The sequence below is a fragment of the Ceratotherium simum genome, chromosome 36 (assembly GCF_057802395.1).
Source record: "Ceratotherium simum simum isolate JZ-2026a chromosome 36, ASM5780239v1, whole genome shotgun sequence".
NCBI lineage: Eukaryota > Metazoa > Chordata > Mammalia > Perissodactyla > Rhinocerotidae > Ceratotherium > Ceratotherium simum.
In genome coordinates, this window is record NC_141935.1 from 15,400,577 (window position 1) to 15,426,316 (window position 25,740).

General features: G+C 36.9%; 1 protein-coding gene across 3 annotated transcripts in view; it reads right to left on the bottom strand.

Moving 5' to 3' along the window:
- The window catches only part of ESRRG (estrogen related receptor gamma), a 612,201-nt gene that overhangs the window by 41,081 nt on the left and 545,380 nt on the right, over positions 1 to 25,740 (bottom strand). For all 3 annotated transcript variants that reach the window (XM_087424360.1, XM_004439655.3, XM_087424359.1), the window contains 2 exons: positions 25,222 to 25,332; positions 21,458 to 21,619 (listed from right to left, as the gene is read on the bottom strand). In XM_087424360.1, coding sequence (XP_087280486.1) covers positions 21,458 to 21,619; positions 25,222 to 25,332 — 273 coding nt within the window. The remainder of the gene's footprint in view (positions 1 to 21,457; positions 21,620 to 25,221; positions 25,333 to 25,740) is intronic.

Here is a 25,740-nt window from a genome sequence, read left to right on the forward strand (position 1 = left end):
TCCACACAAAAAAACTCAATAATGTTGTAGAACTGAATTTTTTCCTACCTACTTATTTATCTATTCATTTACTAATGGAGCGCTATGTCCACACTTTTGTATGGTTCGTATAGTTTTGCATATGCCATGCACAAAAAAGTTCATTTTGATTTGTACTGGTCTAAATTTAATGTCTATTTCCACTCAAATTATTCTCAGGCAACAATACTACCCACTCTGTCCCTCTCCCCCCAGCAGATGCATTTGGAAATATATGCAGGTGTTTTTTGAACTGAGACGTTTAGTGGAAGAACCAAAGGATGCTAAAAGTACTGCAAAATAAGTAATTTCCCACTCAAAATCACAATAGTACCCCATTGAAAAATGCTATGAGTTAAGTGCACCACACAAATAAAACCGGAAATTGACTACACTGTCGCCATTTGCAACAATGCACATGGGAACATCTTCAAATCATTGACAAGAAATTGTGTGTTCTGAAATTTCTCACAGCACCATAATGTTCATCCCAAAGCCATGGAAACACACAATTTTTCAGGTCGTAGATGATTGTTTCCAAATCTGCCTTCAAGAATATCATTATACATCCTTTTATCTGGAATTTTTTGAAGTTATTTATCACTATTAAAAAAATTTAAGGATTAAAACATCATTCTTTCTTTAGCACAAACATCCAGGAAATTTCTTCTATGCCTCTACTAATCTCTGACAGCTTCAGAAGAGTAAAGAATTAAATTCCTTGAACCCCAAAGCTGGAAGATTATCTTGGCAACACAAGTTTATATCACATTAGGACTCCAGTGAGCTTCTAATTTTGTTTTATTATCTCAATATTAATGTCTAATTGTTGCCTCTTGGAGACTAACTACTAAAATTTGGATTAGAAAAACATTGCATTCCAGCTTGTATTATTACCACTATTTCATTTATTTCCATTGATTCACTATCAAAACTATTATTACAGTTGCAGTGTCTTCTCTCAGTCTATTGAACAAAAATACAGCGCTCGCCATCAATTGAACAGTGTTTTAACACCATTCTAAACTTTGTAGGATTCCATCTACACTTAACATCATAACGACAAAGTTGCTTATATATATTTTTAAGAGATAGACCTATCTAAAAAAATAGAAAGACGAGATTACAGAAGTTTATCAGTTTTGTGTTTATGATCAATACATGTTAAAAATGAAAACAAAAATCTTGGAAAATTGTTCCCAAAATCAAGATAACAGACACTTTTGACAAACTGAATTCACATATCTTGTGAAATGTGAATAGCAATTTACCCAAGTGATACTATTCAGGAGATAGAGGTGCATACAGAGTCAAGTGTGTGAATTTGGAGAAAATCACTTAATCTTTGGGTCTTGGTTTCCTTATCAGAACATTTAAGAGAGTGAATATAACAACCTCACAAAGATGTTACAGGTATTAAATGCAAGTGAGCATCAAATTTATTTGGAATCATTTTGTAATCTGAGCATCCCTATGCCAGTGACAATCATTATCATTACTATTATTTCACTAATAGTAATAATAATTCAGACCTGTAAAGGAAGGCAGTATCTCACCTAGGTGAATTTCATTATATAAAATTCCAGAACATTTTTTAAAGATTTTAGTCAGCTTGGGTAGATTCCTTTAAAATGATTACGTATTTCTCTTCTTAAAGTAAGTCTATTAAATACATATTTTATTTTCCTGATGACTCAGAATCAGCACACCAAGAACTACCGTGAGATAGTTGTCTGAGCTTCAGTGAGTTGCCCGGAGAGGAAACTGAGGAATGTGGGCCTGCCCAAACTCACGCTACATGGCCTCCAGGTCTAGGCTTCTTAGTTCTTGATCTGCATGTAATATTTTTGCATGCAGACTCTTCCTTCCTATTGCTGTCCACGGATTCCCCTTGGCATCAATCTTTCCTCAAATTTGCTGTGTATTGGAAGAAGAGTCAAGCTAGTTAGAATGGTTCATAGAAAGGGCTGAAATAGCCTTTGAGTGAGAGGCTGAGGGATTCCTTCATAATTACAATACCTTTAGAGGTTACCCAGAAATTTTTTTTCTGTTCCTTTTCAATTATGTTATAGGGAGTGGGGCTGTTTGAAATTTGATATATTATCTCCAGACGGAGAGACACTGAGCCGAAGGACAGTGACATAAAATTTGTTTAAATGGAAATTTCTACGTAAAAATATGGTTATTATGGTTTATTGTTTTTCCTCTTAAATGATTAGAAAAACAGTTTAAGGATTAGGAAATGCCAGGAAAAGTCGAATTATATACCCTCATACATGTTTACAAGTAATTGCCAAAGTATTTATTCAATACAGCAATATATTTACATATAATGGTTCTATATAAACTTTATACCACTCATTGACAAGCTTGGGACATACCCACACCAACTCACCAATTCTAAGAATGTCCAGATTAATATTAACATCTTTAGAGTTACTCTGATGTTATTTGTATAAGCTCATATAAAAGATTTCTCTGTCAAAAAATTCAAGTCTTTAAATATACATAGCATTTACCTGAGTGGTTAGAACATTTATCACTTAATGTTCACTTAATGTTTATAAATTTTTATAAACATCACATCCAGATAACTAAGAAAATGTTTCTGCTTGATGAATAAAGACATATTTATATATTTGTTAAAATGCATATTGCTTCCTCAATGTGTTACAATGGCTCCTTACTCACCATGATATGTGAGTATGTAATTAGCCACACAATAAATATCTCCTATAAAATTTCCAAGAAAGCTCTTAATTCAAATGTGCCATGGTCACTTTTCAGAGTTCACTAACCTTTCTGTGTTATTTTTAAATACCAAAGATAAAACTTAGAGTTTGGCTGGTGCAAATGCACCTTGGCGGCCCGAAAAATATTTACTGATCTTGTTGATGAAGGTGGTTTCTGGTGCAGTGAGGCCTTCTCTCTGGTCATGAAGCTACCATATCTATTTATGTATTCATTTACAAGATCTGCAAGATGGAATACTAAACTCAAAAACCTGCCAAGTATGATGGTTTAAGACAGGCTTTTCAACCCCAACACTACTGACATTTTAGGCTGAATAATTCTTTCTTGGGGACCAAGGGGTGGAGGGCTGTCCCATGAATTGTAGACTAGGTAGCAGCAACCCTGGCCTCTACCCACTAGATGCTCCCCCTTCCCTGCTGCCTCCCTGAGTGTGACAGTTGAACTGTCTGTAGCCATTGCCAAATGTTCCCTGTGAGGCAAAATTGCCCCTGGGTGGGAACCACTGGTTAGGGAAGATGGAAAACATCTTTTCCTTTCTAAATGAATTACTAGCTGTTGAGAATGAGGGTACCAAAAATAGCTTGTCTTGGTCTATGTAGCACTTTCCCGGACCTAACTATACCCAAGACTTGAATAAGAAGGACTCCTTTATTTGCTAAACTTGTCCCCAGGTAAAATTTCCAACTCTCACAGCAACAGCAGGACAGTTTCATGGATGTGAAACCCAGCTCCCTGGGTAGGGAGCTGCACTTGGTTTAACGCTCTGCTGTGGCCATCTTGAAATTTTTAATAATTTTTTAACAATGGTGTTCTGCATTTTCATTTTGCCTTGGACTCCACCAATTATGTAGCCAGTCTTGCAATTATGAGGATGCACCAATGAAATCTATGATTGTCAGCAGAAGTTTTTGAGATCCCATTGTGCTAAACAAAAAATCAGGTTGGAACTTAAAAAAAAAAAAAATGAACTAGTTTATCAGAAATTTGGGTTAGCAGAGTAGATAAAAATCAGTAGATAAAAATCAGGTTCCAAAAAATATGAATTTAAATCTCATCCTCTACCTTATTAACTTTGTGATCTCAGAAAGTTGTTTGACTTCTTTAAGCTTCCATTTTCTCAATTATAAACTACTGTCAGAACCTGAAATTTACACAATGTTATAAGCCAATATGACCTCAACAAAATAATTAAAAAAATAAATAAATAAAATAAAATTGTGTCAGAGGCAATCCTCAATTGCAGAGTTGCTTGGAAGAACAAGGGAGATAATGTATAAAAAACAATTAGCACTGGGCCTGGCATCTGGTGAGCGCTCAGTGTATGCAGTTCTATGACGACGATGATGTTGCCCAAATCCATTCTGGATTGGGATGAAAAAATAAAATTCCATCTCAGAAGTTTCATCATACAGTTTTTGCAGTCAAATTTACAGAGTTCAAAGCATTAGTCTCTTAGGTTGACTCATACTTGCCCAATATTTTCCAATCACTACTCACAAAAAAGTCTCAAATCTAAATTTTAAGTATGCTATCAAGTGCTGAAAGCCTGGCCCTGAGTTTACACACCCAGGTCCACATGTCCAGGGCAACACATCTGAATGGGGCTGCACGTGCTCGGCTGCTGACATCACCCTAAGTCGATGGTGCAAGCTTGCGTGGTAATACATTTCATACATTAAAGATGTAAATTTTATTCTTCAAGCTGAAAGCCAGGTGATTAATTCTCATAGCATAGTGATCAATTGGTGCAGATGCTCCACCTGTATTAATGTTTGTTTTTGTACGCATTAGTAGCAGGAGCACACCAATAACACAGGTGTCTGAACAGAGCTATGCAACATTCCCTTCCGCCGGCAAACATTGAGATCAGTAGTTAGGTTGCACGTAGCACTGCCAATTTTTTCAATTAGACCCATTATTGATTTGATGAAAAAGCAAATTAAACATACCATGGTGGTATGTAAATCGGTTAGAGAGAGCATAAGGTTCTGGTACAAAGCTTCAAAGGCATGAGCTGTGTGGCTTTCATCAGCTGTAACTCATAGGGGTTCCTGGCAATTGCTGCTATGTATGGGGTTCCTTGAGCTACATGGCTGGCTGGCAAAACCATCACCTGGAAAGAACGGAGCTGTATTTAAAAAATTCACAACAGTTTTGCAGAAAGGAAAAGAATGCTAGAAATCTACAAAGTCGAGTGGATATGGTGCAGGAAGAGGGGCAGAAGAGGATAAAATTGTTTTCCTAAAGTGACGGTGCATTAGCCTGCCCAAATGTATGGCATGGAGAGGGCATCCAACAGGTACACATGTGAGACATTTAAGAAGTTTATTATGCTGATTCAAAGTGTCTTGACCATGACCTCAAGCTAGTGTATGTTTTCATTGTCTAATTTTGAAACTTCCTGGCCTGTCTACAATCAGAGTCTAATCCAACTTCTATATGATAATTTCTTAAAATTTGAAAGAATGTTCTTCATTCTTCAACGAATGATGTTCTCCAGACCTGCTCACAAATGGGGCAGAAAATGAGCCTGTTTAACCTACATTATTGGTTTCATTAACAGAAGGAAGCTAACGCTCAACTAAAACTCCATCTTGATACCTCCCTATACATTTATCTTCCCTGGATTCCTACACAAGAAGCTTCCAAGGCTTTAAGAAGCCTTCCCTGCTTCCCAAAGTTGGAGTCCCTTAGTGTGCTGTGCTACCCCATCAATTAGAACACCGTGTTGTAATTTCCTCTTTGGTTGTTTGTATCCCTCAACAGACTCTAAGTTACACAACGGTGTGACCATATCTACCCTGTTTACTTTGGTATCCCACTGTCCAGTAGAGCGATTATCATACAGATGCCAACACATTTAAAATGAATAAGCAACACAGTCAAAAACTTAGTTTTGTCAACTTTAAATAAGATATTTTCATTAAATAATATTCCAAAGACTTTGCTTCTCTCACTACTTTTCTCTAGCAGGCCAGAAGACTGGCACTGCCAAATGTTAAGCTCTAAGTTTTAACCATAAAGAATATGATAAATCTGTTAAGACAAACTGAAATCAGTCAATGATGACTGTCACCAAAATAAGTAGCAGGTGAACCAAGGTCATGTAAATATGTTCTTCACATCCTATTTAGCAGCTTACACTGGAGAAAGTAAATAACTTTTGCAGAGAAGAAAGGGAAAGAATCAAAGTGATGTCAGTAACTAGATGAGGCTAAAGAGAAAAACAAAATCAAAGAGAGAAATGTCGCAAATTTTCAATTTCATCAGATCAATGATTTCAAAAAGTTTTTTTATATTAGAACTCAGAAAAAGAGAAATGGAGAGACAAGAGAAAAATATTGAGGAAGGACAGAAAAGTATGAATATTGATTGCATTGATATAATCAAATACAGCCAACCAAGAGAGATTGGGAAGGATCCTCCCTTGGTGAGAAGACAATTTCTGCAAATGAATGAATGAATAAATAAACGGGCGACTGCCACAGTTCATGGGAAGATATTGAGTTGCCAAACAAGCATAATTAGGGAAAAAGACATCTAGATCAGATATTCCATCCAAACAATTTCATTTCTTATCCTTTGAATTATAAAATTTTATATATGTCAACATTTCACTATTGTGCCAAAAATTAACACACTCTTTCTTCCCTGGCCATATCACTGCATACATGCACATTTTCACAAAGAATGGCTTAGGTGAAGAGAATACATTGCCTAAGCAGAGAAGCTCTAAAACTGTGAAACTTAGAAAAATAAAAAGTTTGTCTGCACATTTTCCGCCTGAGGGAAACTATTCTGTCAAAATAGATGAGGATGGTATAAATCATCTGAAGAGGGCCGGCTCTGTGGCTTAGCGGTTAAGTGCGCGCGCTCTGATGCTGGCGGCCCGGGTTCGGATCCCGGGCGCGCCCCGAGGCACCACTTCTCCGTCCAACGCGAGGCCGAGTCTCACGTACAGCAACTAGAAGGATGTGAACCTATGACATACAACTATCTACTGCGGCTTTGGGGGGAAAAAAATGAATAAATAAAATCTTTAAATCATCTGAAGAGGTCTTGGTTGTTTTTGTTTTTCTTTATTTTTACATCTGTGAGTTCATCTTCTTTGTAATAGAAAATACCAAAGATTGGAGCTGGTACTGCCAGCAGTTTCTGATGGGAGAGAGCATATGTCTCCTGTCATGTTGGCACTGGACGGCCACAGCCGTACGGAAGTCAGTTCAAGTCCTTACATCCAAGTTTGCTTGCCATTGTAGGGACGTTGTTAGAAGTTGAAAAAAAAAAACCAATGTCCATTTGAAGCTCGTCTGTGAACTTTGCATGAACCGTTAGGAATAATGTAGTGTGATGACAAGCCAGTTATACCTTCCACTAAATTTGCTGTCTGGAATGAACTGAAATAGTGTTTGGTTTGTGTAATTACGTCCATCTATCTTTATATTCCAGCGGCATATCGCAAATTGAAAATACTAAAAATTGACTGTTGGTTCTGATATTTAATGATTGCCAAAGACAAGACGATGATTTATTGGTTACTTACCGATGTGACACATTTGCATCTTATTAGACGGAGATTACTATTCCTTAAAATGCGGACGAGGCCTGATCATGTCTGATGGATTGATTTGATTTGCAAATGTAATCAAACTAATAAGAGGGAAAAAATGAGCAATAATGCCTTGTTTTTCAACTGGCAATCACTCCCCTGCCAACAAGGCTGATATCCCTGACTAAGCAGCCTTTACACAGTCTTCCTGTCGCCTCAAATAAACAAAGGGATGCTAAGAGCTTGATAAGAGGATAACAAGCAAAGTATGGATGCAACATGGAGCCCACACCTCTGAACTGTGCTGTTGCAGGCAAGAACAAAAGTTAACGCAGGAGATGCAACGGGACCTTAACAATCTTGAGAAAAGCTACAGCTCTAATCAGCTCTAGATTCCCATATTAAGTCAACGCAAATGAAAAACTTTTTCTTAAAGTAAAAATACTGCCATCCTTCCTAATGCAGTAAGTAGACCTCTGTTCATGAAGCCACTCCATTTCCCAGGTAGTTTAACCATTTAAAATCCAAATGGGTTCAGAACAACCACATATATATGGTTGGAAAATACCATAAAAACGCTCTCCAGCAGCTGCTGGCCCTCAATTTAGTCCACAAAATATTACTGATATACAGAACAGAGGGATGGAGAGTTGTAGAGTGGTAGACTCTGAAATACCGGGCCAGGAGGCATGGTTGACATCCGACTTAGATCACTTTAAAACATTTCTTGGGGCCGGTCCCATGGCCTAGTTGTTAAAAGTTTGGCATGCTCTGCTTCAGTGGCCTGGGTTCGGTTCCTGGATGTGGACCTACACCACTTGTCAGCAGCCATGCTGTGGCAGTGACCTACATACAAAATAGAGGAACACTGGCACAGATGTTAGCTCAGGGCGAATCTTCCTCAGAAAAACAAACAAACAAACAAACAAGCAAAACCCATTTCTGCTAGATTCTTGAGTATGTGTGACAGAAAATGAAAACTGTAATCCTGAGTGAGCTGCAGAGCAACATTCTTGAAATAGAAGTTCCAAAGCATTTTGATAGATCAACTATGCCTCATAATCATAAAGTAATGACAGAGACAGTCTCCCCAAAACAGCAACTTTGGTGTAAGGCCTATATATAGTAGGCTCTCAATATATACATTTTGGTTCAGTGCATGAAGGAATAGGTATTAGCTTGCTACAAAAATATATTAGACATGGTATTTTTGTTGGGGAATTGAATATTACAAAGTGTTTAGGAAAATGTCAAACTGAATTTACAGCACTTTTACCATATTCAGATATCTCAAATATTCTCCTAGTTGATGTTTTGAAGATAATTGCATCACCCATTCTCAGCCCATATAAAATTTATTCAACCATAACAATATAGTATGGTCAGATTCAAATTAAATAATAAATAATTCTATTCTAACTATATAAAATTGCCTTGGAAGTTTGAATTAAAGTTTCATGGCAAATACAGAGATGTTAAAACCTAAAACCCTCACCGAGTGTAATGGGTCGGATAACTGACTACATTAATTAAACTCTGTGGATTATTCACAAGCTAATTTTAACCAAACGTTATATACCGATCTGCCAGAGACATTGTTCTCAAAGATAGTATCAGTGTTTATATAGCGAGTATATGTCTCCTGTCTCTTTGCTTTATAAATAAGGCACACCTCATGTATCCATGTAATTTGATTCTTATGTCATCTAGACATGTAGCTACGCATCAAGATCCTCCATCCTGCAAACTCTTGGCCACTTTGGGCTGTAGGCCATGTTTTCTAACCTCACCTCAGTCAGGGATTTCTCTCTACTATCTCCCCCTGCATGAAACAGAAGGATGTTAAGCCAGACCTATAGATAAATAAAGGGGTTTGATCTGATATACCCAGATATTATACCCAGGCTATATCAAAGATTAACAAAAGAAAAAATGGGTTTATTGGTTATAATTAGTGGTATACAATTTTTAAAATATACTACAATAATTTTTCTATAACATTTTCGCTGCTAGTCTATCATAAAGAAATATATTGTCAGGGGCCAGCCTAGTGGCATAGTGGTTGAGTTTGCATACTCCGCTTTGGTGGCCCAGGGTTCGCGGGTTCAGATCCCAGGGATGGACCTACACACCGCTTATCAAGCCATGCTATGGCAGGCATCCCACATATAAAAAAATAAAGGGAGATGGGCACAGATGTTAGCCTAGGGCCAATCTTCCTCAGCAAAAAGAGGAGGATTGGCAACAGATGTTAACTCAGGGCTAATCTTCCTCACCAAAAAAAAAAAAAAAGCAATATATTGTCTATATAAATATATATATGTTTGTATATAATGCAATATAATGTAGTATAATATAGAATAGAGAAAAAGTTAAGATGATAACTTGCTAAGATTTAATACTGTGCATATATATGTATATTCTTGCCTGAAAAACTGGAAGTGACAATGATAAATATCAATAGTGCCCAACTGGTAGTTAAAAGACCTGAGTTTTAGTCTCAACTCTGTTGCTGACCAGCTTGTGACTCTGGGTAATTCATTCAACTTTCCTGGTCTTAAGTGTCTTTATCCACAAGTGAATTTGCAAGTAAAGGCATTTAACATTTATTTAACACTTACAATTACACATCAAAGATGGGATTGGGCACTTCATGTACTTTTGCTCACTGAACTGTCCTGGCAAGCTATAAAGCAGACATTATCATCCCCATCTTATACATAAATAAACTGAGTTCACAGCATGTAGCAATATCAGAATTTGAACCAAGGTCTCTAACTCCAAAAATGGTACACTGCCCACTACAATATAGTACCTCCTCTTAAAATGCAAAATTCTAAGGGGCTGGCCTGGTGGCATAGTGGTTAAAGTTACGAGCTCCGCTTCGACGGCCCTCGGTTTGCAGGTTCGGATCCTGGGCATGGACTTATGCACCTCTCATCAAGCCATGCTGTGGTGGCCTCCCATATATAAAATAGAGGAAGAAGAGCACAGATGTTACCTCAAGGACAATCTTCCTCAGCAAAAAGAGGATTGGCAACGGATGTTAGCTCATGGCCAATCTCCCTCACCAAAAAAAAAAAAAAAAAAAAGCAAAGTTCTAGCAAATGATCTCTAAAGTCCTTTCTGGCTCTATCATCCCAGAACTGATTTTTTTGGGGGGAAGAGATCTCTCTTTGACATTATCCCATTTATTTAAAAAGGGTGTCACAAAGCTTCTTCTAAGCATGTTTCTAAGCAAGCATTTTTTAGAAACTTTGGGAAAATCTATCACAAAGCACTTTAGTTCAGAATAACAGCAATTCACAGAAATAAATCTGAAATGCCTTAAATAATTATTCTATGTTTTTCCACAAAAAGGTAACCTGAGGAACATGCACGGTTGAAACAACCTTCTCGAGTGTATTCCTCTTTTTTTTTTGAATAGCCTTCTTTTATGCTGCTAAATTTATTTATTTTTATTTTTATTTTTTTTTAATTTTTTGTTTATTGCGGTAACATTGGTTTATAACATTGTAAGAATTTCAGGTGTACATCATTATACTTCTATTTCTGCATAGATTACATTATGTGTACAAATCTGTGTTGAAAACACTCTGCCACTGGGCTCTCCCATGACGCAGAAAAGCACAAGAATAAGTACAGCTGGACTTTCTTTTTCCTAAAGTGCTGACCGCGTCAGGAGGAGTTAGATTTCCCATGAACCCCCAGCTGCCCCTTCTCCCTCCCTCCCACCTCAGCCCAGGCCACCATGTGCCCTGCCACAAACGTGCTGACTGGCTGAAGGGCCCCGCACTTCAGGTAATTAATCCTTTCCTAATGTAGGTTAAGCAGGTGTGAAGCCTCCTTCACAGGGAGAGGAGGGAGCTGCTCTTCAGAGACACCTCTGGAGTTAACGGTATTTAATTGGGCTCCGATGACTCTGAAACTGGACAGGCTGTGATGCTGACCTGGACATCCAGTTATTCATTTGCTTAATCTAAACTCAGTTGAAGACATCAGTCCTTTCTCCTTCTTGATTTTATAATATTAACGATGTGCACTTAGGCCTTAATGCCCACCCTGGCACTGGAAATATAATTTCCTTATTGGAAGCAAACGTATGTGATTAATGGAGACTGGTAAAATTTGAGGACTAATATGTTGAATTGAACAGAGCTCTCAGAATTACCAAGGAGTGGTATTTATCCTGTATATTTTTCTCTTGAACTAAATTACAATGCACTAGGACTTCTTTTTTTTTTTTTTTCTGGTCAGGAAGATTTGCCCTGAGCTAACATCTGTGCCAATCTTCCTCTGTTTTGTACGTGGGTCACTGCCACAGCATGGCTGATGAATGCAGTAGGTCCGCGCCCGGGATCCAAACCCGCAAACCCGGGCCACTGAAGCAGAGCGCACAGAACTTTAACCACTCGGCCACAGGGCCAGCCCCCTAAGACTTTTTAATTCATATAATAATAATATTGAATGGCACCATAAGAGATCCAAGTATAAGACAAAAGCTAAATATTCCCTTTTCTTGGCATTTGTATACTTTGTACATCATTCCTGCCTCCTGCCAGAGGAAAAAATATAACCTGACAAAAATAAATAAAAAATAAAAGTTGTTGATTGCTTGAGACAAAAAAAATCATAGTTTTTTCTTTTCTGGGATAAAAAGAGAAAATTTCTCTACTTAAGAGAAATATCAAGGTATTTATAAACAAATGGAGGTGTTATGTCTGTTTATCATAAAGCATAAACTTTTTAGAAAGTATGGTCAATTAAAATGATTTGGGCAGGTTAAATCGGTTCTTCTAATTGGATTCTTCCAATTAAGAATCATTTACGAGGGTTGAAAAGTGGCCTGAAATGGGGAAGAGGCAACTTAATTTGAGGGAAACCATATGCCTATGGGTATATGTGGTATAGTGTTGAGAAATTATCTGACTTGTAAAATGCCACTGATATGGATAGCTTGGGTCGCTTTGGATGTAGATTTGTTGAAAATTAAAGGAAAGAGAATAATAAAATATATAGTTCAACGGAGGCCGGGGCCTTGACTATGTAGACTCCGATTTTGGTTAAGAAGGAAAATTCATACTGAACAGGAAGAAGGTAAATGAACAGCAAATTCCAGCTGTAGATTTCATCTTCCCCCTCTCCTTTTGCTACTCTGATAATCCCTCAACAGAGGTGATGCAACAGTCAATTAGATCGCAATATCAAAAAATAGTCCCTGATATTCCTTACACCTTTAGTTCCTCCCCAAGCACCCATTGTGAGTTCAGTTCAACTCCCTTTCCTCTCTGCTTCATCCACACCAGCGCCATGTCTTTTTACACATCAAACCACACTTTGTATCTTGAACCTGATGGTTACTTACTCACTGAAGTTTGGTTTAACAAGGAAGTAGGCTGACTTAGTTCCATAAAAGAACACAGTCAAGGCTGACATTCTTGGGAATAAGGCATACAGAGGAGCAAAGTCACAGGCCTCTCTATACCGAAGTGTGTGATCCAAAATTATTTCAAATTCTCCTTATGGTGATGAAAAAGCTCCTTTCTTCACAAGACACACACTACTACAACGCACTAATACTTGCAAGTTAACCACTCTGTTTTGTGTGGGATGACTTCAAGGTTTCTTTTCCAACATAATTACGTTACTTTCTAGCTTTCACAAACTAATTTTGATCTGTGCAATCCTGGTTACGCAGCTATTTTTATCTACAAAATACAATGTATGGTACCAGAAATTCTGAGTTCAGCTGAGTAATACCTACTTGCTCTTTCAGAAAGAAAACTCAGCGGTTAAATTTTTTCTGAAGAAGTTCCCTCTCTGTGTGATTAAAAAGTGCTTTTAAATGACGCTGTATTCTATACAAAACTGTCTCTCTGATGCTGGAAGTCTCCAGCTGCCACACAATTTATATCTCTTTCCTCTGTTCTTTGTTTTTCAGCTATTTTCCCTGAATGTCAAAGTCAATTTAGTGCATTTCACTTTGCTGAATAAATCAGAGGCGAAATCCTTGCTAAAAGTGAAAATTTGATTTGCTAAAAGGAGCTTAGGGCAACTATTAATCAATATATCCAGAGTGTCAAAGCCAAGGCCAGGATAGACACGCATTCATTTGGAGATTGGCTGAGGCAGATAAAGGGGGACACAGGGGAAAAAGGGCAAGCAGCCCACAGAAGGGAGGTGGGATTAGGGCTGGAGAGAGGGTCAAAAAGGAGCGAATGGAGAAACAAAACATGCGGGCATCCTGTCCTGCTCTTTTCCCTCAAATTCTCCTTTTAGAGGTGGAAAAAGATATTTTAATTAAGCATTTCAGCATATATGGATTATCCAAATTTCATCAGCTTTCATAGAACAATTTTTTCACAAGACACAAAACTCTTTCTCTCTTTAACTCATCAAGTAGCCTTGAGGAGAACCAAAAAGTCAGAAGTAACAGCTTCATTAACAGAGTTCCAGACCAGAAAGATAGGAGTTGGGCCAGCTCTCTAGGATGTCAATGTTTTGATCATCCTCAAGTAGATTTCAGGCTATTTCAGGCTTCTGAAAGATCATGACATATAGTAAACTGAATGACTGGACTCATCCTGTTCCCTTGTCATTCTAAAGAGCTTAGCAATTACCAAGAACTTGCCTGAAAATGTTACCATATATTAGGACATAGCACTTATAGAAATCTTCAACAGTCAGGAATGTAACGTTATTTTCAAAAGTGCTGGATAATCTTTATGTAAGTTGTCTCAAAACCTCTGACTTTGATCTTTTCAAAAGGCAGTTCCGATCACGTCGCTCAGTTAAAGATTTTAATGGCTCCTCATTGCCTTCAGTATAAAGTGTCATTTCCTTAGCATGGAATTCAAGATTTTTCATGATGGGGCCTTTGCCCTTGTCTCCAGCCTTGCACCACACCTTCTCCCCATCCTGCTCCTTCCACGCGACTCTGTGTGAGAGCACTAGCCCGGCCCTCATCACTGGGTTATAGTCGTCAGTTCATCTTTCTGAATCGCCCACTACACTGTGAGGGTCTTAAAAGCAGAACCCGTGCTGTATGCATGTGTGTATTCTTCACGCACAGTGCCTGACACAGAGCTCACGAAACGCTTACGCAAGGAAGGAAGGAGGGGAGGAAGGAAAAGAAGGAGAGAAGCAGAGAGGAAGAAACTGATTCAATGTTAAGTGGTAAAGCTACTAGTTTTGATATTTGCTATGGTTGGAAGTCATGCAACTCACTTCTGCTCTATTTTACCTATAACTTTCAATCAAATTCAATGTCCAGTGAATCTGAGCAGAGTTGGGGAGGGGGAGCATCCAATTTTAGCCACCAATCATTTAAGGACTTTTCCAACTATTCAGATGAGTAGCAGCTAAACAGTGATTCCTTGTTTCACTAAAATTTGCGATCAGGGATGTCTAGGGTACACTATCAATCAAATACCTTGATTTTTACTAATTTGAAGATGTGTCATACATTTCCTTTTTGACTCATCCTTTTTTCCTTTGATCTTTCATTTTGTAAATGTATAGATAAAATTTAATAGGGCAAATATATTACATTTGCCTAGACTTGTTATGAGAAGCAGGTAATGTGGAACAAATGACAAATTTTTTTTGTCATTTGAGGAGTGGGAAGAAAGACATAACGAAGCTACTGGTAAAAAGTCATTTAAGTTAAATATTCTATGTATCCGAGTAACATCACTAATAGTATGAGTCAAACTTCCTGACTCGCGAGTTGGCTCATCTATAAAATATGGATAATAAGAATAAAACTACCTACAGAACACCTACAGAATTGTTGTGGACATCCAATAAGATTTGTGAAAGTGCTTCGTAAACAATAAAGAACTATGTAGATGTTAGTTATTTTTGTCTTTAAAGCTTAATTCCATGAAAAAGGAGATTATCACATATATATGCACACACATATGCATGTATATTTATGGAGACATAGATACATGATTCAGGGTAGAGATATGTCATATATATCTTTCATATTTGCCATAGTATCAAATGTAGTGTTAGGTACATAGCAGACACTCAAATACTTAAATTGTATTCCTGATTGCTTTGAAATCATGATTCCTCTTTGGTCAGAGGTATACAATGGCATGGCCATGTATGGATGGCAAATATATTTTTGGGACATCTAGTAATCAAGCAGAAGTAATGCTGGAAGAGAGGTCACATGAGCACAGGTAATTCAGCATGGTAACAGAACGCTGCAGTAGGTCACAAACAATGGCACTGAGTGGTGAGGATAGGTCTCTGCAAGCATCTTTGACAATATTTGGGTTGTCTCTTAAAACCAGGTCTCAGTCTAGGAAACTTTGCAACTTGTATGTTGATCTATACTTTTCCATTTTTAGCAAGGGTAGCTGTGGAAAATGAAGAAGTCCTTAGGAGGTATTTCAGATTATTTTTTTTTTCACAACATATCCCATATTTCCATATCACAGTCGTGACTTCAGAGACTGATATAGACATTCAGTTATTTTAGGTTTGGCCAAGGAGGAAGGACTCAATTATTTAGATGCTAATGATCTTGCCCACCTAGCACAGAATGATGACAATATCCATACAAGGATCCTCCTGCTTACATAAGCCTCCCCTCACTCTTTTCTATTACAAGCCATATTTATTCTGAATATTTTTTGAAATAGCTTTTATGAATACTAACTTTTTGGATCACTTGGTTTTAATTGCAATAAAATGGCAAATATATGTGCAGGTTCTTAGAAACTAAAATGAATGCTGAATATTTTATGTTTAGGTCACGCTTTATAATTTGCAAATTAATTAGACATATGTGTATAACTTGCATGTATATGTTTTTCCTCATTTGATTGATATAACTAATGCCTAGAGCAATTGAGTAACTCACAAAAAATTACTCAACTGCAACTCAGGTTTTCTCATTTTACTTTCAGAATCATTCCACCCTTATAAACCACAACTACAGGTACACAGGTATATAGCCACCAGGTACATTAAATATAACCTCCAAATATTTGGTAATTGAATATACTTATAATTTAAATAGTATTATTAAGTGCCAGGGCTTTGGGCCTTAAATTTACATTTTCTCCACTTAACTAAAAGACTCAACTACTTCTTACTACTGAAATCATTATGTTACACACACAAAAGAAAAATTAATCCTGAGAAAAGAAGCTATAATCGCTTTAAGTCATTCATAGCAAAGTAGAAATTGCAACTATATGTAGATTCAGTTATGGGATGGGGCAGAGGGTAGAGCCTCACAGCCCATTAACAGTTTTGTGCTATGCATATTTTTAAACAACTAATCAATAAAACATTTTTCAAGTGCCAATGATGCAGATCCAAAACAGTATTAGGTGTTGTTTATATATGATTTAACTCTCTCTCAGTCAACCATGCCCTGTTTCCCGAATATCAAACCATAATCACACACATATACACATGGAAACACACTTTGTGTTACAAAATAGAAATATAATCTTACACTAATTATTCCCACCACTTTTTTTTGTGCTTTTGCACACATCATAATCACTTAATGGTGTTTAAGATAAGTAATGTGCATTTAAAAAAGGAAAAACCTCTACAACTTTGGTTGGGTGATGCTATAATCTTAAAAACTGATCTCTACATAAAATAAATTCAAACAATAAATATATCTTTAAACAGTATCATCAGCAATAAATGTTCAAAATATTCTTGGGTATTCTCCCACAAAATTTATATCCTAATGTAGAAATAGTTAATCTATGTACTTTAGAGATTTCTGTCATTTCTAGAAAAGTCTATACTTCTGTTAAGAAAAATATAAAAAGCCAACTCAATCAGCAATTTTTGATACATTATTCTAACTAAATGCTTTTGCAAAAAATCTGCCAGTGTAAATGGAAAATATTGGTTTCTATACTTTAGATTTCTGGTGAAAAACTTACATAAAGACTGTTTTATCACATTATCTTCCTAGTGTGGTTTTCTTTTAGAGCTTAATATTTTCTGCTTTCACTTGTGTGTAGGAAAATTGTTTTTTTCCTGCTTGATGTTATTACAGTAGACATGATTTTAAAAATGTGACTAAGAGGCCCCAAACTTCAGCAGAGTCCTCCTTTTTAGTAATTGTTTAATTTCTCATGTTAAAAATAAGCAAGCCTACCTGAAAAGTTGCCATATTTAATAAAGGAAAAAAGTTTTCTAAAATGCATTCATCCCCTTAATTGTTCAAATACCTTTCTGTTCTTTTAAAGTAAACTGTCTGGCGAGATCCATAAATATATTTAAGCCACTTATATAGGTCAGCTAATGTGGGGTATGCTTTTTAAAGCATCCTCTAACTAAGCATCTTCTGCATTTTGCTAACGAAGTTACAGTACATAATAATATTTTAATCAACCGCGAAGAACAATAATAGATCTGACGGCTGGGCTGATAATCGTCTTATCACACCCTGTGAAACCTAGCTCTAATATTTGACGGAGCCTCCATTACTTGGCAGCCCATTCTAAAAAAGGCCAACAATGGGGAGAGAATGAAGTGCAGTGTGCAGTACCTCCGTATCTACATAAAAGAGATTAGAGGCGACAGCGTTCCATTTTACAGCTCAATCATATTGTGTTAGCATGCGCTTATCCGAGCGCAGACGAAATTGAAAGAGAAATAAAAAAGAGTCAGGCAGATAGGAACCAGAAAAGCGAGGCATGAGCAATTTCCAAGGATATAAAAGGATGCTAATGGCGGGGCCCTGTCATTCTTAAAAAGGGCTATTAGGGCACCATCATCTGTTCTTGTGCCCTCATGCTCCTCTAACTAAAGTCAAGCATTTTCTAAAGACCTTGTGATCTTTTCTCTTCTATAGATAAAGTCTGGTCATGTTTCATAACAACACGCTTTTCCATTTATATGATTTATTTAAGTAAGTCAACTAATTCTATTTACTGATAAAAAAAAAAACCACTCCATATGTATTTTTCTTCAATATTTTCTTTTGTTGAATTCTTTACTTTTTTATGTAGCAAAAGCAAGGATACAAAAGTACATTCCCAGCAGAGCAGAAAGACTACTGATCTTATCTTAGATGTTAAATTTAATTTTAAAAAAGTGTGTGTGTCTGTGTGTGTGTGTCTGTGTGTGTTATGACACAAACTGAGAACAGCATAAAGAGAGCCAAGCCTGGAATTTTAGTATATTTTAAAAAAGATTTCACTTTAATTTTAACATAAGTGTTACAAAAACAAAGAGTTTTGAAGTTAAGACTAAGACAGCCAAAATTTCAGTTCGGATTTGGCTTTTATTTCAGCTCTGACCCCAGTTATCAGGACTGGGTCCCCTTATCAAGAATACGATTTTACTTTTATCAAGGCAGAAATGTGACTTTTATCTTTACATTCTTTTTGTCTTTACCCTCCTAAACCAACTCCACATTGCTGCTGTGTCCAAGCTCCCTGAACCCAGGTGTACCAGCACTCTGATATAAGAGCATCCTCTCCTACCTCAAAATGCTGGATGGCCCACTCATTGTTCAAAAGTTAGAAAGAATTTCAGTTTATTCTGGTTTTGCTAATCCCTTTCTGAAAAGCCAAGATACTCCTTGCAATCATTCAAAACACCCTCAGGGTATCACAAAAACCGGAGTTGTGAATCATCACCCCAGAGTGACCTCCTGTGGCATCTGCTATGGGGAGAAAATAACGTCAGTGCCCACCAATTCTAAGCCTCAGCTTAAGACTGAACACATAATCGTATAGTAATTGTTTCCACCACTGGAAATGCTGTTACTCATAGTTATTTAAAGTTACTGTCTTCACAAAAGTCACTAGAGCCCCTTTACTGTGACAAGTTCCTTTGTAAGCTGACATTTCTACTCAGATGCACAACTGGACCCACAAATTTATCATTCACTTTTCCTTACCAGAGAACATGGGAAGGAGCTGTTGACTTTTATTGGTCCTTATTATGGAATGTCCGTACAATATCAAAATATGGTTTTAACAAATCCCTGTATTCAGGGAGAACTTGGGCAGAGTTCTCTGAAATAATGTGTGGTTTGTAATCATAGTGACATAGCTTTTCATGCTGTTGTTATTAATAACAATAACACTATCATCATCATTATTTTGAAATAGTTCTTTCAAGCGCAATCAACTGGGACATTAAAATATCCCGATTCTACGCCAGGAAGCAATGCTAAATATATGCTTTGAAGGCACTGGAAGGCATTTGTGAACTTGAGCTAGCATTTTTATCTCTATCTACCTCAAATCTCCCTATCTTAGAATTAAAGATAATAATACCTGATTCCTGGGTTAGAACAATGGTTCTCAATTGGGGAGGAGGGGGAACGATTTTGCTCCCCAGGGGACATCTGGCAATGTCTGAAGACATCTTTGTTTGTCACAACTCGAGTGCTAGTGGGTTGAAGCCAAGGATGCTGCTAAACATCCTACTATGAACAGTATGGCCCCCCACAAGAAAAGGTAATTTGGTTCCAAATACCAATAGTGTCAAGGCTGAGAAACCCTGGGTTAGAATAACAATATTTCAAATATGTGAGTACATATATGTATATGTGTGTGTGTACACGTATGTATATATAATGTATATGTACACATGTGTGTATATATATAATGATAAAATATATAAATATAAATGGTATAATATATATTGATGATCTAAAAAAAAAGTCTCTGGACACTTCAACAAATGTTAGCTTTGTTTCTTTCTGCTCTAAAACCCTTCATAACACTTTCCTTCCAAATAAGTTTCCATATATCCTTTAAGCAAATTCTGGCTGTTCCCACTGCCACAATTCCCAAAGGTCTTAACACCTTTTAGCATATCTTATTGTGTCTTTTTTGCTTCTTCTAAAAGTCATCTAGGTGTGATTACAATCGAAATGCAACATCAACTATCCATCTGATCAAATTCTCACCCTTCTATTACATGCAGTAGCCCTTGTGTAGGTATCTTCTACAGAACACACTCAAGCTCACCTATTTAACGAGTTTTGACTTAATTTAGGGTGCTTTATTAGCAAACAGTGTAAGACAAAGTAGCTGGTATAATACAGAGTGATGTTTAAATTAGTTTACAATTTGCTTGGCCTCATCTAGAACTGCGCCGAACCAAGCCATTCAGAAATGTCAGCTGTGTTCCTAACCACTGTAACAAATTGTCGCCTGCACGCTGCACACCTAATGACTTCAAATTAGCTTCACTGCGATATCGCCTGACAGTTCGTTACGACTGTTAGCAACATGGCTGGCGTATCATGACCAATAAATTGGTTTCAGTGTGGGCTGGGAAAGGGACTTCCATCAATTTGATTAAAGAAATTACTGTAGCATTCAAAGCATAAAGACAAACTAGTTTAAGGAGACAGAAATAAGTTAACTGTACCAGAAAAACACTGCTCATCCCTCCAAAACTTGTTTACAATCTATTTGAAGATCAAAGTTCAAACAAACACACAAAAAATAATTCAAGTGGACTATTAAAATTCTCAAAACTTGTGATTGGGTGTGTGTTTACTGATGTTACAGGATGAGTCAAGAAAAAATAAAGTGATAGGAGATTTAAAAATACTACTTTTAAGTAAGCAAAGGAGAAAACTTATGATGTTAATTTAACATTTATTTTCATAACTTACGTGTAAATTCGTGGTAAATATCTAACTGTAAACCAAAGCAAAGCTTGTGAATATGAACAGCAATTCAGTATAAATAGCCACCAGGAACAACAAAATGAGTGACTCTTAAAAGGAGAAAAGGTACATTAGATTACTGCTGACAAAAAGATTTTTTAAAGTGAAAAGAAAAACTAGAAGTATTTCCTTAGGAGAAAGCTCAGAATTTTAAATATTTAAAAGTAATGTTTTTAAAAGTTCTATTCTCTTTATCTTATGTTGGCAATAGTACCTTCATATATGAAAAAATAATGGACAAGAGTTCAAGACGGTACAGACATAAAAAGGTTTATGACTCTATTAGGATTAGGAAAGGTCTAAATTAAGTGAGATAAAAACAAATGTAAAGGTTGAAAAAAATCTTAATGAGAAAATTTTGAATTTGCCTACATCTACATCTACAACCTAGGGAATTAATTGCAATCTTTTATTTTTCATTTTTTTTTTCTTTTCAGAAAATGTACCTGGAATATGCTTCGCCCATCCAATGATAACCACCAGCTCTCGGTCGGCCAAGTCACACAGTGTAGTGAGGGCTTTGATGTCACTGTCGGGGACGGTAGGGTCGGGCATGGCATAGATCTTCTCCGGTTCAGCCACCAACAAATGTGACACAATCTTGTTATCTGTAGGATCAGACCAGAGCACTGCAAAATCACTAGTAGCATCATCCCTCTTTTACAAACCGTAAAGTGTGTTGCGTTTTGAAAAATAATTCAAATCGCCAACAATAAACCTCAAATATTCTGTTTAAGGTTCAATATATGTATATTAAACAATGTCCAGGAAAACGCATAGCAAGAACAAAGCTGCTGAATTTGTAATGGAATGTATTCCTTTCTTCTTCTTCTTTCAAATTTTTTATAGCAAATAGATAATGAAATTTTTTATAGCAAATAGATAAGAGAAGTTAGATGCTTTCTGGGTTTGCTCTTTGATTCTTAAGCAGGATTTGGGGAAACAGATTAAACAGTATACAACAGCTTTAAAATAAAAATCCACAGCAAACCATTGAAATATAGAATATAATGTGGGAGGCAAAGAACTACTAATGCCTACAGTCGTAATGGTCATGAAAGTCATTAATTGTCTTAATTCCTTTAAAGAAGGGCAAAGGTCAGAGCCCTTCTGCCTGGGTGAATTACTGACTATATAACTCTATCTCTGTGGGATGCATTAAATAGGGATTTCTTTCCTTTCTCCCCCTCCCTACACACCCAGCCAATCTTCCCAATATAGCCAATATCAGCTTGCAGAAAAATACTCCTACTTAAACATTACAGTATTTTGTCTTCAGAGTGTCTAATTCTTTAATCCTCTCTTTTCATCTGTTGTCTTTAGTTTCTCTGGTTCAGATTTATCTGTCTGAAATTTGTGATATATGTTTTTAAAATCCTTCATAAAATAAACACTAGAGACAAATGGAAAGCATCACATCAAATGTGTTTTATGGCTCAGGGGCATGTGAGAGTTTATGGAAGGGTTGTAAAGCCTTGCTAACGGAATGATTTTTCTTGTTGGCCCTATTTTCCATTTCTACGTGGAGATTTAGATTTTATACTTTCTTCTAAGTGAGGAGATGCAAATGGGTAGGAATAAACCCAAACATTTCAATGTTCTATGTACTATTACTCTAGCAAATTAGGGCATTAAATGGGATTTTTGTGAGCAAAGGAAAAGTTTTCTCTGCATTTACTGGATCATTTTCCTTTCACAGTAAGTTTTTCACTTTTTAAGCCAAATTGGCAAGATTTCATTTACTTAGAACTGAAAATATAGCATTCTTTTAGTCTCCTTTAATGAAATAACAAGCAGGCTTATCCATACCATAATTAGCAATTTTGCTGACATATTTTAAAATTTTATTATTATGGCTGCCATATAAATTCTATTTATTGCAAATAATCAACAGATAACCACTCATATTGGCAGTAATATTCAATTATCATCCAATTAAAATGCAGATTTGGGAGGAAATATTCCCAAATATCATACTTTCTAGAAAAAAATTTAAAGTTAAATAGAGATTCTTTTTTTGATTTGCAGGATTTGCAAAGAATGACATTTATTTCCTGTATATGCTATAGAAACAACACCCCGTATTTTTAGTTACGCTTGGAAAAGTTTCAACTTTCATTGCTCTGACAATGCAACAAAACCTGTCAGCAACCACTAGATTCTCAGGATTAGAAGAAAATGCAATAATAAAGGGCACAAAAATGTAACCGAAGGAAATCTTGATTCTAGTTCTTTTAGTACAAGGAAAATGTTACCTGTTACCCAAGTCAATGGATACTTGACTGGAGGGTCAGAGAAATTTGGTTGAAGCTTAGAAATTCCCGTCACTCAGAAAATGGAATTGCCGGCAGCACTGTATCTAGGTAAATCTTATTTAATGTTTCCCTAATTAGAATCAATAGAACCCAATTTTCATTCTTGGGCTTTCGTAATACACAAACAATCAGTCAGGGCCCAGAAATCTCCCCCAGCCACTTTCTCAGCAAAGCCCATGTTCAGTCTCTTGACACTTATCTGACAGGATCTGAAAATTAAGTTTTATAAATGTTTGTTACAAAAACACACTAATTGGATGGACTAAGGGAAATTAACACAGAGGCCTTGAGATAGTGAGTAATGATTTATTAGGGGCCCTCTTTAGCTCAGACAAATGGGGCTCACTGAAATTGCTGTAATCTTCTTAAAGGTACTCGACAAGCCACTTCCCAATTTCTCAGGTTCATGCAGAAAACCACAGACGTTCCTCATTCATGTGGACTTACAAACGGGCTGGTGCTCATTTCTCTCTCAGTAGAGGAAATTCTCAACGGTTTCAGTCAATGTTTGTATAAAACAAATGAGAAATGGGCAGTCTGTATATTATTGAATCCAGGCAAGCTAAACCTCTAATGAAATTAAGCATTAGTGTTTATTGCATTTTATTGTATTATCAGAAAGTTTTTTATTATAATGTGCAAAATCTGCTTAATGCAGTCCTAGATTGTATCCGCAGAAGCCAAACAGCTTATGCAGGCTGAGGAGATGCCAGATTGGACAATTGAAGGCATAATCAACATAATGTTTTTTGGAAAGGCAAAAGGAAACTATGCCATATGTTCACTTAAGCTTTAATTTTATGTAAAACCGGTTGTTTTTCCTTTGACATAGCGAAAATGTCCTTTCGTTTACAGTTCAGGGTCTGTTTTATTGATTTAACAGATGCCCATATGCTCACATGTATGATGCACAGCAGTGACCCCTCCTGGAGAATCTGAATTAGGAGAGGACACTTTTTCTCGTCCCTTGAAAGCCGATCAAAAACTACCCGCATCTTTTCTAGAACTGCTATAGATGCGACTTCCTCTGATGAGTGCTGGTTGTGTCTTCTGAGACAAAGACAGCTAACTGTGAGAAGTGTTTCCACCAAAGTAATTCTAGCGCCTAATATGAACTCTATGCGTCAACATCCTAAAATGTTAGCTCTGTTGCACTACAGCTATGAACTGATTTTTCAGAAAATGGGATACAGTTATTCCTCAATCTATACTCCAGCTCTTTTTAGTTAATGACCAAGAGAATGGGGCTTGCATTTTAGCAATGTACCCGTCATCCTTTCAAATTGCAACCTGGCATTATAAAACCACGGGCTCTTTAAAAACAATTCGTAATGCCCATAAGGGCATCTGAGATGGAACCACCAACCTATGCTTGTTATTAGTAGGGCCCATTCTTGTTTTAATCTATTGCTGGCTAGTGTGTTAACCTTCTATCGCTCCAAATTAATGAGGCTCCTAATGTATTTTCATTGGGAGGTTGAGCAGTCAAACTCATTTAGTTAGTGAAAACTACAAAAATCACTTTCTTGTGAAATCTGAAACTAACAGCTCCAATGAACTAATGATCGCAGTATGATCCATTTTATGTACCTCTGAAAATAAAGATAACCAGTAAATGTAAAATTCGTACTATATAAGCTGTGTCTTAATATGTTCATGCTTCCACAGAATGACTAGGCGAAAAAAGGTAGGACGGAGGAAATCATAGAAAAAAAAAGATAATTAGCTGAGTTGCTTTGCTCCTCAAAGGCAATCCCTGGGAAAATAGCCATGTCCCCCCATTAAAGATAAGTCTTCTTGGAGTCAGTAGGGATGGGCATGCCAAAACTGATATACATAGAGCCAACTGGGAGGATTTCGTGTGCTGGAAAGCCAGATATATCTGCTGTACTTACATGGCTTTTTGGCTGGCTGAACCAGCTGAGGGTTCAGGTATGGGCTGTTCTCCGCATCTATTCTGCGCTTGTACTTCTGCCGACCTCCACGTACTCTGTCAAGACGCACCCCTGTGGGCAAAGACAGGCACTGGCTTACTGTTGAGGTAGCTATCTTTGAGACCAACCAAACACATAGAGAGTATCATCCATGGGTGCTATGGAGACAGAGTGTTGAATACAGAATGGTCCAGGGGTATTAGAGGAATGTGAAAAAGTGGTGGTTAAACCAAGATTGCAGGTGGTTGGAAACCAAATCTAGCAGAGGATGACAAACCTGAAAGACATTTTATGCAAGCCCATCAAAGTCATATTTACACATCAAAGAAAAGGCACACTTCCATGTGAATTAATACAAAGAAATTGTTATTTGGTACTAGTGAAGTTTCTCAAATTAAAGACAGTAGCAATAAAAAGTATCCTCTTTATCAGTCCTCCTTGAAAGTTCATTGTGTAGGATCAAGTAGACCAGCAGACCCA